Source organism: Artemia sp. Qi Xiang Cuo, chromosome 18, assembly GCF_049724085.1.
Source record: "Artemia sp. Qi Xiang Cuo chromosome 18, ASM4972408v1, whole genome shotgun sequence".
Classification (NCBI taxonomy): domain Eukaryota; kingdom Metazoa; phylum Arthropoda; class Branchiopoda; order Anostraca; family Artemiidae; genus Artemia; species Artemia sp. Qi Xiang Cuo.
In genome coordinates this window covers 555125-570430 of record NC_142811.1, presented here as the reverse complement: position 1 = coordinate 570430, position 15306 = coordinate 555125, and the positions used below count along the sequence as shown (strand labels likewise).

The 15306-nt window shown below is 35.8% G+C and overlaps 1 protein-coding gene across 1 annotated transcript in view; it reads left to right on the top strand.

Annotated features, from left to right (window-relative positions):
* Positions 1-15306, top strand: part of LOC148941101 (uncharacterized) — an 88002-nt gene that overhangs the window by 20994 nt on the left and 51702 nt on the right. Inside the window, exon 2 of the mRNA XM_089104272.1 lies at positions 981-1667. Coding sequence (XP_088960398.1) covers positions 1047-1667 — 621 coding nt within the window. The 5' untranslated portion in view covers positions 981-1046. The remainder of the gene's footprint in view (positions 1-980; positions 1668-15306) is intronic.

Sequence of the window (15306 nt, the reverse complement as noted above, 5' to 3'; positions counted from 1 at the left end):
AACTTTTTGCAATAAAAAAAAAAAAAAAAATTAGTTAAAAAGAACTTTCCGAAAAATAAATTTTTCAAAGAAAAGTAAAGGCCATTTTAAATATAAGCTCAGCAGATACAAATACCTGTTAAAGTTCTAACTCAAAACGACCAGAAATTACTATTAAAGAATATATGAAACCCAAAACGAACAGAAATTAAAAAAACAATCACAGCAAAAAACATTCAACAAGTAATAATATAAATGAATAAATAGATCTTAAAGCGAGTAATGCTTTGATTGAATATGAAAGTCAAGCTTAAAACGAAAAAAAATATTCTGCTATTGAAGTATAAATGAAACTTAAAACAAACATAAATTAAATAAATAATCAATGCAAACACACATACAATAGATATTAATGTAAATTAATAAATAAATCTTAAAACGAGTGAAACTTAAATTGAATATGCAATCAAGCTTGAAACAAACAAAAATCACTACAAACAAGAGTTTGGATATTGCCTCTTTCTCTCACTGTAAAAGTCTAGCGAAAAGTTGCTCTGAATTCTGGTGTTCAATTTTGTATGACACACAACCAAAACATAACTTAGCTAGTAGCTGTCTTAAAAATCACATGATTGACAGAAGGAGTCAAAAATCGAAATGAGCTATGACCAAAAACTACCGTCATGACTAAAGTTGTTAATCATTACTAGAAATAGAACAAGACTGAGTGAAGCAAGGGCTATTTCCATGGGCTGAATGTAGGAGCTCCTGCCTGAACAAAATTAGGGCCATTGGCATTCATTATTTCTTGCATACAAAAATACTTTCAGTAAAGTGCTAACTGTTAATCTTACCCTTTACTTTTGTTTGAAAACGTCTGCTTTTTACGTTTCTTTTCTCTTTTTTTTCTTTTTTTTTATTTGGGTAAAATAGTAGTTGCGCATTTACCAAAAAAGTGTCCAAAAACTTATGTTGTAATTGAATTGCATTTTTTTTTTCAGGATTGTTTTGAGATTTAAAAACTCAAAATAAGATTGCTAATTAGTTGTTTGAATGAAATCAACCTAATGGAGAAAACTAAGATATGCCAAGTTTGTTATGCAGATGTGGTATGTAAGTCACCTTGTGAGTACTGCCATAGTGGCCACTTTGTTGAACCTGCAAAGAACAATGGTAGAACAGATAGCAATGAACAAAACTTCAGCTTCACTGTTCCCGAAAATGAGTGTTTATGTATGACTTGCTATGAACTGGCATCCAATATTCAGAGACTAGAATTTCTTTTGAATCAAGCTGTGATGGAGCTGAGAGCGCGTTTTCTGTTAAGAAATACCCATGGAAAAGAAGAAGCCGAAATTGCTAATGATCAGGATATAAAGGAAGCAATAAGTTTTGCTAGTAAGAGTCAAAGGTCAGATACCTTGTCATTACCAGATGATTTCCTGAGTCATAACATCATAACTATGCAAATATTTCAGGATGAAAGTACTGATAGTGAAAAAATAGAAAATGAAAAAGATTTGGAAACAGATAAGCAGTTGGGTAGCAGTAAGTTTGAAGAAGAAAAAGAAACTGAGACATTGAATTTAAGCCCAAGGAGTAGAACAATATCCAGTAGAAAAAGGACAACTCCCAAGTTCTTTGAAAACTTTGATGCAACCATAACAGAAGAAAGCTCTGACTACAGCGTAAGTATGTCTTGCTAAGATTGTGTTTGGCCTCTTTGGGGATCAACTGATCCTCATTTGTCGAATTAAATCAACAGTAAAAACATGAACAAAACCAAAGAAAGATGAGTATAAATAAAAGAAATTTGAAAAGACGTGTTGCTGGTGGCGAGGGAGTAGGGGGTACAATTTAGAACTAACACAGAACTATTCCAAATTTATTATATTTTCTTTTCTTTTCCTTCTTTTCCTTTTTTTCTTTGTTTCACACGTCATGTATTGCCAGTGTGGTCTTAGGATGTATTTTATTTCAGTAAAAAGAAAAAGAAAACACGTCTCTTTTATTTATTAAATAAAAAAAAACAAGTTTTTTAAACTGAAAGTAAGGAGCGACATTAAAACTTAAAACGAACAGAAATTATTCCGTATATGAAAGGGACTGTCCCCTCCTCAACGCCTCGCTCTTTACGCTAAAGTTTTTTATTGTTTTAAAAAATAAAGTTGTGAGACAGAGTCAAACTTTAGCGTAAAGAGCGAGGCGTTGAGGAGGGGACAGTCCCTTTCATATACGGAATAATTTCTGTTCGTTTTAAGTTTTATTGTCGCTCCTTACTTTCAGTTAGAAAAACTTGTTTTTTTTATTTAATTTTTGAACGTTTTTGAATAAATGCAGGTTTTGATCTTGGCTCACCGTACATGAATAATTAAAACAAAATTTTCATATTAATTTACTTATATTTAGTTAAATGGCTTTCTCGAAACTTGTGTAATTTTATTTACGAACGTTTTTATTAGTAATAAATATACGTAACTTACGAATTAACTTACGTAACGAACTTCTATATTCATATATTTTTAATTTGTTTATTAGGGGATTTGCCCTCTAGTCAATACCTTGCTCTTTAAGCGAAAGTTCGAATTTTTTTCCAATTCTTTAAAAATGACCGCTTAATCACAAAGGCCGTTAATTAGAATAAATAGATCTTATGAAATTAATAAAAAATCTTTGGCTTAAAGAGCGAGGTATTGACTAGGGGGTGAACCCAATCATATATGTAATATTTTCTGTTCGTTTGAAGTTTCGATGTTGCTGCTATTGCAGTTGAAATACTTGTTTTTTTATATTAAATTTATGATCTTTTTTTAAATAATGCTGGAAAGCCCGGCGTCCCCTTCATAGCAATGTCCCTTCCCCCCTGAAAACTTCCTTAATGGAAAGATCCTCCCACAAAAGCCCCGACCCACCCCCTTCCCCCACTACCAGGAAAAATCTCCCCTGAAACGTCTGTATACTTCCAAATAACCAATGCTATATGTTAACATTGGGTAAAATTCATAACTTTCAGCCCTCCCCCCGGGAATGTCGGGGAATTAAGTAATCCTAAAAGACATACTTATTATATTTTCGAACATGCTGAACAAAATGGCTATCTCAAAATTTTGATCAGGTGACTTTGGGAAAAAAATGAGCGTGGGAGGGGGCCTAGTTGCCCTCCATTTTTTTTGGTCACTTAAAAAGGGCACTAGAACTTTTAATTTCCATTCTAATGAGCCCTCCCACGATATTCTAGGACAACTGGGTCTATACGATCACCCCTGGGAAAAAAAAAAAAAAAAAAAAAAAAACACCCACCCGTGATCTTTCTTCTGGCAAAAAATGCAAAATTCCACATTTTTGTAGATGGAAGCTTGAAACCTCTACAGTAGGGTTCTCTGATACGCTGAATATGATGATGTGAGTTTCATTAAGGTTCTATAACTTTTAGGGCGTCTTTCCTCCTTTTTTCGAAAATCAGCCAAATTTTCTCAGGCGCCTAACTTTTGATGTGTAGAATTAAACTTGATGAAACTTATATATTTGAAATCAGCATTAAAATCTGATTCTTTTGATGTATATATTTGTATCAAAATACCGTTTTCTAGAGTTTCGGTTACCATTGAGCCGGGTCGCTCCTTACTTACAGTTCGTTACCACGAACTGTTTGAAAAACAGAAATTTCTTTAGAAATGTAACTGCTGAATAATAACTTATGCTAGGCAAACACTTCAAAACTTGTACATTGAAGTCGTCAGCCACCATCACTCCAACCTGAGCAACAATGAAAGCAATTGTGAGCAACAGTTAGAGCAACTGTTGCAACAGAGCAACAGTAACTACAAACATAAAATGAATAATACAAAACAAATCACATTAAATAGTGATTACAATATTATATTTATTATAAACATACATAATAACATACTAATGACAATGACTATAATTACAATATAAACAACCGTAATAAAAGAATTGAGTGGACAATAAACATGTATTGTTATCAAATCCATTGGAAAAAACTTTGTGGTGACATAAACATTTTTTTGTAACAAGTGGCACTGTCGGATTTCCGGTGGCAGTTCAATTTAATTTCAAATTCACACAGCTCTAAAAAATAGAATGAAGAGTTTTTGTTTTTAGCACATGTGTTTCCAGGGCTTTTTAGGAGGGGGGGGGGGAAATAGATTGATCCGATTTTTTTTAGGGGGGGGGGGCAAAATAGGTTGATCCGATAAACCTGCGTTAGGACCAAGTTAAATTAACGCAAACTTGAGTTAATTAAGTAAATTACACTACTTTAGACTACGCTAGGGAGGCGCCCCCCCCCAGGATCCGCCATTGTGTGTTTCCGCAGATTTACGAGAGTCATGGAGATGGTTCAGGCAATATAATAAAAGTCTTCAGGTAATTTAATAAAAGGCCCTATCAATCTACATATAAAAAAAGAACAAGACACAGTATGGAGAAATTTGAACTCTAGGATTATTTTGAAAAGATTTATTGCTTGCCTTGACAATCTGATGGATTGCTGGTCTGCAGATTTTCATGGACTGCTGCTCCAGAAAGGACTGTTAACATGCCATCGAAGTTAGCCAAATTGCATTGTGTTAGTGAATGAGTTTCAGTTTACTAGTTTAAAGTTTTAAATGATTTCTTACACCGCGCTGCATTTCTCCTAACGCCAAATTTAGCAAGAAAAACGGGTTATAATTTTTTAAAACAGCGAATACAATAAAATAAACACTTATTGAAACAGACATACTCGAAATATTTCGGCCCCACGTTTGGGTGACTTTCTCAACGGGAAAAAAAGAAAAGAAAAAAAATTAAACAAAAAATTTTCTTTTTAAAAACCTTAACTTAAATCAAAATAAACAAAAAAAAACACAAAAAAAAAAACAACAAAAGAAAAAATATAAATAAACAGGAAACAAAACTCACATATTAAATAAACACTTCCATTCACTGGCGTATAAACAAAATCAAATGTCTATATTGATTCAAACACGCCTCCTCACAGTATATAAATGGAAATCTATAAAATATGAAGAATATATTTATACTTAAACCAAAACAATAAAGGTCAGCTAACCCCCGGCCCATAACCCCTAATTAAATCTCACAAGTTCATCAACCAATGTTTAAATTATAAATTGAATGGATTCGTTTGCTTGCAACCTTAGCTGCAGCTCATTTACTTTTCCCAGCATTTAACCCATTCTGACCTTTGTTTGCAAGGTCATCTTTCGTTTCAGAACTAGTATTAAAATCAGTATTGGTTGAAAATATTACCTGCTTCTTAATTAAACTATTATAAATTGAATCGATCCTAAAATCCCCTTCATCTCTGTTGATATTAATACCCTCATATATTATTTGTTTTATTTCTATAATTTTCCTGAAGCTTTGTAAAAGTCCTATAGACATATCTACTATTTTTGTTTGATCAAATAAAATACTGTGATGAGGAAAATTATAAACATGCTCTGCAACAGCTGACTCAAACGTTTCCGGTGTTTTATTTAGTTTTAGAGAGCAATCTATGGCATTCTTGTGTTGCTGGAGCCTATTTTCTAAAATCTGTTGTGTTCTTCCCACATAAAATGTACCGCAAGAGTATGGAATTTTGTACACTCCCTTTTGCATATTTCTCGGTACCTTGTCTTTTCCATAATTTAGCAAAAAGCTTATAGTTTGTCCTGATTTAAATGCTGTTTTTATATTATTTTTTTTAAATTCTCTTTTTAATTTTTGTGACAATATTGGGATAATAGGCAAAGTTATGTAATTTGTTTCTTGATTTGACCCATCTTCTAATATTTCTGGTTCCATCAACTTTGTCTTTCCTTTTTTCAATTATTTGAGAAATCATATTTTCCGTATAGCCATTACCTACTAGAATTATCAGCTTCACCTAATAATTAATTAAAGTTAGCATCACCAGAATACATAAGCAGATATTCTAGTAGGTAATGGCTATCCGTAAAATATACCCAATGTTAAAATATAGTATTGGTTATTGGAAAATATACAGACGTTTTCAGGGGGATTTTTTCTGGTAGTGGGGGGTGGGGCGGGGGTTGGGGGTTATGTGGGAGGATCTTTCCATGAAGGATGTTTTTGTGGGGGAAGGTACATTGCTATGAAGGGGGTGCCGGATTTCCCAGCATTATTTAAAAAAAGATCAGAAATTATATATAAAAAAAAAAGTTTTTCAACTGAATGTAAGGAGCAACATCAAAACTTAAAAAGACAGAAAACATTATGTATATGATTGGGTTCAACCCCTAGTCAATACCTCGCTCTTTAAGGCAAAATTATTAAGTACTTTCATAAGAGCTATTTATTCTAATTAACGGCATTTGTGATTAAGGGGTCATTTTTAAAGAATTGGAACAAAATTCGAACTTAAGCTTAAAGAGCATGGTATTGACTAGGGGGCGAACCCTCTAATATACGTATTAAAAATATATGAATGTAGAAGTTCGTTACGCAAGTTAATTCGTAAGTTACGTATATTTATTACTAATTAAAACTTTCGTAAATAAAATTAAACAGGTTTTGAGAAAACCATTTAACCAAATAAAAGTAAAATTAGTATGCAAATGTTGTTTTAATTATTCATTCACGGTGAGCCAATATCAAAACCAGAAATAATTCAAAAATGTTAAAAAATTAAATAAAAAAAAAACGAGTTTTCTTAACTGAAAGTAAGGAACGACGTTAAAACTTAAAACGAAAAGAAATTATTCCGTATATGAAAGGGGCTGTCCCCTCCTCAACGCCTCGCTCGTTTCGCTAAAGTTTGACTTTCTCACAACTCTATTTTTTTAAACAATGAAAAACTTTAGCGTAAAGAACGAGGCGTTGAGGAGGGGACAGCCTCTTTCATATACGGAATAATTTCTGTTAGTTTTAAGTTTTAACGTCATTCCTAGTAGAGATGGGGGTCCGACTCCCACGAGTCACCCCTGCTGCCATCTACAATTTAGTTTAATGCTGTCAGTACACCAAATAAGGGCATAGAGTCATTAGGGAGAATGATTGCGTAATCGGTCAATGACCTCTTTCTCCAGGTGTGTTTTTGGCACGCTCTCAACGAATGTCAAGGTCAATGTTATTGTTGTTGTTCGAGGCAAAATGTCAAGGTCAATGTTGTTGTTGTTTTGAATAGAGTCATTAGGGAGAACACGTGGTTAGATGTTATGATCCGGAAATAGTATTTGTTATTGTTATTCGAGCCAGATGTTATGAGGTTCCAGGAAACAGTTAATTAATGTCTGACAGATGACGTCAAGTTAATTAATGTCCTTGCATTTCCAAAGAGAATTGTCACCGAGAAACAGTTAGATCACACATGATGTCATGATTGATTGATTGACACAAAAGGGGAATTAATTTGTTGTTCTATAGAGAATTGATTCACGAAAGGGGAGTTAATTTGGAGTTCTAACAAGAGAATCGTTTCCGGGGCAGATGTTTTGATCTTCGCGCGCGAAAAGGTTTCTTTGTAATTTCAAATGTGAAAGCACAGGGATGCCAAACAAAAGGAACACGCTGAAATTCCGTTTAGGGATCATTTGGGCGAAACTGTTTTAGACAGGTTATGGAATGATTTCGGCGAAACAGATAGAGACATTTAAGAGATGATTTTTGAAACGATTTTGGAAGAGGTTTTGGGTGTGGTCGTTATAATACACAAGTTCCATTTGAACAGTGTTTCGAGGTCCTCTACCCCAACCCCAAAGGGTTCCCCTCCCCCGACCCCCACCCCGAAGGCAGCCCCCGGGACGCAAAGGTCCCCCAAGCGCCCAAAGGGCCACCCGCGCCCCCCAAGGCCCACCCAGACCTCCAAAGGCCACCCCCGGGCCCCCCAAAGGCCCATCGAGCTCCCAAAGGACCAACGGGGTCCCAAAGGGCCCCCAGACCCCCAAAAGGTCCTACCCGAGCCCCCAAGGCCCTCCCCGGTCCCCCACGGGCCCCCCGACCCCCCCCACACCTCCCTGGGGCCCCCCCGCGCGACCCCCGGCCCCCCCCGCCCCCTCGAGCTCCCAAAGGCCCAACGGGGTCCCAAAGGCCCTCCCTCGGTCCCCAAAGGTCCCCCAGGCTCCCAACTGGCCCCCCGGACCTCCAAAGGCCCACAGGGCTCCCAAAAGACCACCGGGCTCCCAAGGGCCCTCCCCCCGGTCCACAAAGGTCCCCCGGACTCCCAAAAGACCACTCAATCCTCAAGGGCCTCCGGATCCCCAAACGCCCTCCCTGGGCCCCAAAGGTCCTCCCCCCGGTCACCATAAATGCACACAAAAACGTACACACACACACAAACTTACACACACACACAAAAACTCACACACACACACCAAAACATACACACACAAGAAAACTTACACACACACGCCAAAACTTACACACACACACACAAAAACTTACACAAACACACAAACACAAAAACTTACACATTCACACGAAAAATTACATGCAGACAAAAAATTACATGCACACAAAAACTTACACACACACACACACACACACAAAACTTACACACACACACACACACACAAAAACTCACACACACACACCAAAAATTACACACACACAAAAATTACACAAACACACACACACACAAAAACTAAAAAAATAACACAAAAAAACTCACACACACACAAAAATACACACACACACACACACACACACACAACAATAACACACACACACACACGAAAACTTACACACACAATCAAAAAATTACACACACGAAAACTTAAATTCACACAAAAACTTAAATGCACACAAAAAATTACACACACACACACACACACACACAAAACTTACACACACAAACACACAAAATAATAAACACACACTCGAAAAAAATTAAACGAACACAAAAACATACACACACACACACACACACACAAAAAAAAACAAGAACACAAAAAACACACACACCAGCTCACAAAAAATATCACACACACACACACACACAAAACTCACAAACTCACACAAACACGAAAACAAACACACACACGAAAAAAAATAAACAAACAAAAACTTACACACACACACACACACACACACACACAAAAACTTACACAATCACACGAAAACTAAAATTCACACAAGAACTTACATGCACACAAAAATTTACACACACACACAAAAAACTTACACACACAAACACAAAAAAACTCTCACACACACGCCAAAACTTACACACTCACAAACAAACTTACACACACACACACAAAAACTAACACATGAACACAAAAAACTCACACACACACTCACAAAAACTTACACACACACACACACACACACTCACAAAACTTACACACACACACACACACGAAAACTTACACACACACGCCAAAACTTACACACACAAAAACTTACACATGCACACTAAAACTTACACACACACACAACAAAACTTAAACACACACGCCAAAACTAACACACACACACACACACACACACAAACATACACACAAACACAAACTTACACACACACACACACACACACACAAAAACTTACACATTCACACTAAAACTAACATTCACACAAAAACTTACAAGCACACACACACATACACAAACACAAACAAAAACACAAAACTAAAAAACCCACACACACACACACACGAACACACACACACACACGCCAAAACTAAAAAACACACACAAAAACTAACACACACACACAAACACAAAAACTTACACAAGAACAAAAAAAACTCACACACACATTCACACGAAAACTTACACACACACACACACGAAAACTTACACACACACGCAAAAACATACACACACACAAACATAGACACACAAACACAAACACACACAAACACACATAAACACACAAACACAGACACACACACAAAAAAACACAAAAAAAAACACACACACACACAAACTTACACACACAAGCCAAAACTTACACACACAAAAACTTACACACACACACAAAAACATACACCCACACGCAAAAACTTACATTCACACAAAAACTTACATGCACACAAAAACTAACACACCCACAAAAAAAAACACACACACACACAAAAAACTTACATCCACACACAAAAGCTTAGGTACACAAAAACTTACACACACACACAAAAGCTTAGACACACAAAAACTTACACGCACACACAAAAACTTACACCCACACGCAAAAACTTACATGCACACACAAACTTACACAAACTCACAAAAAATAACACACACACACAAAAAATTACACACACACACACAAAAACATACGCACACAAACACAATTACACACACACACACACACACACACACAAACTTACACAATCACACGAAAACACACAATCACACAAAAACTTACACACACACACACGAAAACTTACTCACACACACGTAAAAACTTACACACACAAAATCTTAGACACACAAAAAATTACACACACACACGCACACACACAAAAAATTAAACACACACGTCAAAACTTAAATGCACACAAAAACTTACACATACACACACACATACAAACTTTCACACACACACACACACAAAACTTACACAAACAAATAATTACACACACAAAAACAAACACACAAAAACTTACACACACACACACACAAAACTTACACCCACACACAAAAGCTTAGACACACAAAAACTTACACGCACACACAAAAACTTACACCCACACTCACAAAATTACATGCACACAAAAACTTACTTGCACACAAAAACTTACACACACACACAAAAACTAACACACAAACACACACAAAACTTACACACACACAAAAACTTACACACACACAAAAACTTACACACACACACACACACACACACACAAAAACTAACACATGCACACAAAAAACTTAAATCCACACACAAAAGCTTACACACACAAAAACTTACACACACACACACACAAAAACTTAGACCAACACACAAAAACTTAAATGCACACAAAAACATACATGCACACAAAAACTTACACACACACAAAAACTTACACACACGCACAAAAACTTACACACACACACACAAAAGCTTACACACACACACACGCATGAAAACTTACACACACACTCCAAAACTGACACACACACCCAAAAACTTACACACACACACACACAAAAACTTACACACACACAAACAAAAAAACTTACACATTCACACGAAAACTTACATGAACACAAAAACTAACATTCACACAAAAACTTACACACACACACACACACACACACAAAAACATACACACACACGCAAAAAAAAACACACACCCACACACTAACACACACACACAACACACAAACACAAAAACTAACACATGAACACAAAAAACTCACACACACACGCACGAAAACTTACACACACACTCCAAAACTTACACACACAAAAACTTACACATTCACACGAAAAATAACAAACACAAACACAATAAAAATTAAACACACACTCCGACAAATACACACACACAAACACAAAAACAAACACAAACAAATACACAATCAAAAACATACACACAAAAAAAAACACATTCACACGAACACTTACAAGAACACAAAAACTTACATCCACAAAAAAACTTACACACACACACACACACACAAAACAAACAAAATCACACACACACACACTAAAACTTAAACACACACGCCAAAACTTACACACACACACAAAAACTTACACACACACACATACACAAAAACATACACATGAACACAAAAAAAACTCACACACACATGCACAAAAACTTACACACACACACACACACAAAAAAATTACACACACACACACACGAAAACTTACACACACAACACAAAAATTACAAACAAACAAAATAAGACACACACACACACACACACACACAAAAAAACACCCAAAGACAAACACAAAACTTACACACACAAAAACTTACACACACACACACGCACACATAAAAACAAACACAAACCAATTATATAAAAAATCAACATAAAATAAAAAAAATCTAAAACACACACATAAACAAAATTACACACACACACCAAAACTAACTCACACACAAAAACTTACACACACACACACACACAAAAAAACTAACACATCCAAACTAAAACTTAAATTCACACAAAAACTTAAATGAACACAACAAAATAAACAAACACAAACAAAAAAAAAACACAAACAATAACACACTATAAAAAAAAATAACACGCAAAAATACACACACACACACACACACAAACAAAAATAAGAAAAAACAAAACATTCACACACACACACACACAAAAACATACACTCTCACCTTCAACAACACAAAATAAGAAAACAAGACAGACCAAAACACCAAAAACGAAACAAAATACACACACACAAATAATAACAAAAATACACACACACACACACACACACACACAAAGTTACACAAACATACACAAAAACCTACACACACACACACAAACACACACAAACTAACAAACACACGCAAAAACATACACCAACAAACAAAAGCTAAGACACACACAACTTACACACACACACAAAAACTTACACCCACACTCAAAAACTTACATTCACACAAAAACTTAAATGCACACAAAAACTTACACACACACAAAAACATACACACACACACACAAAAACTTACACACACACACACACAAAAACTTAAACGCACACACAAACATACACACACACACACACACACACACACACACACACAAAAAAAAACTTACACATGCACACTAAAACTTACATGCACACAGAAAATTACACACACACACACACACACATTAAAACTAACACACACACGTCAAAACTTACACACACAAAATCTTAGACACACAAAAACTTACACACACACACACACAAAAAAGTACACCCACACGCAAAAACTTACATTCACACAAAAACTTACATTCACACAAAAACTTACACACACAAAAAATTTCACACACACACAAAAACTTACATACACACACAAAAACTTACACACACACACACAAAAACTTACACACACACACGAAAACTTACACACACACAAGCCAAAACTTACACACACACACAAAAACTTACACACTTACCATATCACAGTTACATGGTCTTAATTTTTCAAATTTCATTTGAATTTCTGTCGTGAAATGCAAGAGTTGGAATATTTCAGTAGTGACTTGTTGTGCTTTACCTTCTCACAGTTACATTCTCTTGATTTTTCGAAGTTCATGAAATGCAAGACTTGGAAACTTAGGGTTTTAGTCCACCAGCCGGAATGGTGGAAATACACTAGGTCAATTTTGGGGTCTCAGTCTACCAGTCTGATTGATGGAAATTAACTGTTTAAGTTAGGGTAGGTTAACTTATAATGCGGTCTCATCATAAGTTATCATAACCTTTTCCGGTGAGTATGGTTAAGTTAGGCTAGATTAAGTTAGGTTAGGTTAAGTTGGGTTAGGTTAGCCCATGTACGCTTCACTTAGGTTAGCTTAGGTTAGGTGAGAGACAGGCAAAAAGTTAGGTGTATGATTAGGTTAGGTTAGGTTAGATTAAATTAGGTTAGGTTAAGTTAGGTTAGGCTAGGTTAGCCTACGTACGCGCGCGTACGACCCCAATTTTCCAACTCTTGCATTTCATGAACTTCGAAAAATCAAGAGAATGTAACTGTGAGAAGGTAAAGCACAACAAGTCACTACTGAAATATTCCAACTCTTGCATTTCACGACAGAAATTCAAATGAAATTTGAAAAATTAAGACAATGTAACTGTGATATGGTAAGTGTGTGTTTTTGTGTGTGTGTGTGTAAGTTTTGGCGTGTGTGTGTAAGTTTTCGTGTGTGTGCGTAAGTTTTCGTGTGTGTGTGTGTGTAAGTTTTTGTGTGTGTGTGTAAGTTTTTGTGCGTGTATGCAAGTTTTTGTGTGTGTAAGTTTTTTTGTGCATGTAAGTTTTTGTGTGCATGTAAGTTTTTGCGTGCGTGTGTAAGTTTTTGTGTGTGTGTGTGTGTAAGTTTTTGTGTGTCTTATATTTTGTGTGTGTAAGTTTTTACGTGTGTGTATAAGTTTTAATGTGTGTGTGTGTGTGTGTAAGTTTTTGTGTGCATGTAAGTTTTAGTGTGAATATGTAAGTTTTTTGTGTGTGTGTGTGTGTGTGTGTGTGTTTGTGTGTGTGTGTGTGTTAGTTTTTGTGTGTGTGTTTTTTTTTTTTTGTGTGTGTAAGTTTTTGTGTGTTTGTAAGTTTTTTTGTGCATGTTTGTTTTTGTGTGAATGTAAGTTTTTGCGTGTGGGTGTAAGTTTTTGTGTGTGTGTGTAAGTTTTGTGTGTCTCAGCTTTTGTGTGTGGGTGTAAGTTTTGTGTGTGTGTTTGTGAGTTTGTGTGTGTTTGTGTGTGTGTGTGTAAGTTTTTGTGTGTGTGTGTGTGTGTTGTGTGTGTGTGTGTGTGTGTATGTGTGTAAGTTTTTGTGTGTGTGTTAGTTTGTGTGTGTGTGTGTGAGTTTTCGTGCGTGTGTGTGTGTAAGTTTTGTGTGTGCATGTGTGTTTGTAAGTTTCTGTGTGTGTGTGTGTGTGAATTTGTGTGTGTGTGTCATGTGTAAGTTTTTGTGTGTGTGTATGTGTGTGTATGTGTGTGTGTGTGTGTAAGTTTTCGTGTGTGTGTGTGTGTGTGAGTTTGTGTGTGTGTTTGTGTGTAATTTTTTGTGTTAATGTAAGTTTTTGTGTGCATGTAAGATTTCGTGTGCATGTGTAAGTTTGTGTGTGTGTGTGTGTGTGTAAGTTTTTGTGTGTGTGCGTATGTGTGTGTGTGTGTGTGTGTGTGTAAGTTTTGTGTGTGTGTGTGTGTAAGTTTTTGTGTGTCTAAGTTCATTGTGTGTGTGATGTAAGTTTTTGTGTGTGTGTGTGTGTGTGTGTGTGTGTGTGTGTGTGTAAGTTTTTGTGTGTGTGTGTGTCTTGTGTGTGTGTGTGTGTAAGTTTGTGTGTGTGTGTGTGTGTGTGTGTAAGTTTTTTGTGTGTGTAAGTTTTGGCGTGTGTGTGTTTGTTTTCGTGTGTGTGTGTGTGTAAGTTTTGTGTGTGTGTGTGTGTAATTTTTTGTTAATTTGCGTGTGAGTTTTTTTGTTTTATTTTGTTTTTTTTTTTTTATGTTTGTGTGTGTAAGTTTTTGTGTGTGTGTGTAATTTTTTGCGTGTGTGTGTGTGTTTTTTTGTGTGTGTTTTTTTTTTTATGTTTTGTGTGTGTGTGTGTGTGTGTAAGTTTTTGTGTGCATGTAAGTTTTTGTGTGCATGTAAGTTTTCGTGTGCATGTGTAAGTTTTGTGTGTGTGTGTGTGTGTGTGTGTAAGTTTGTGTGTGTGTAAGTTTGTGTGTGTGTGTGTGTGTGTGTGTGTGTGTGT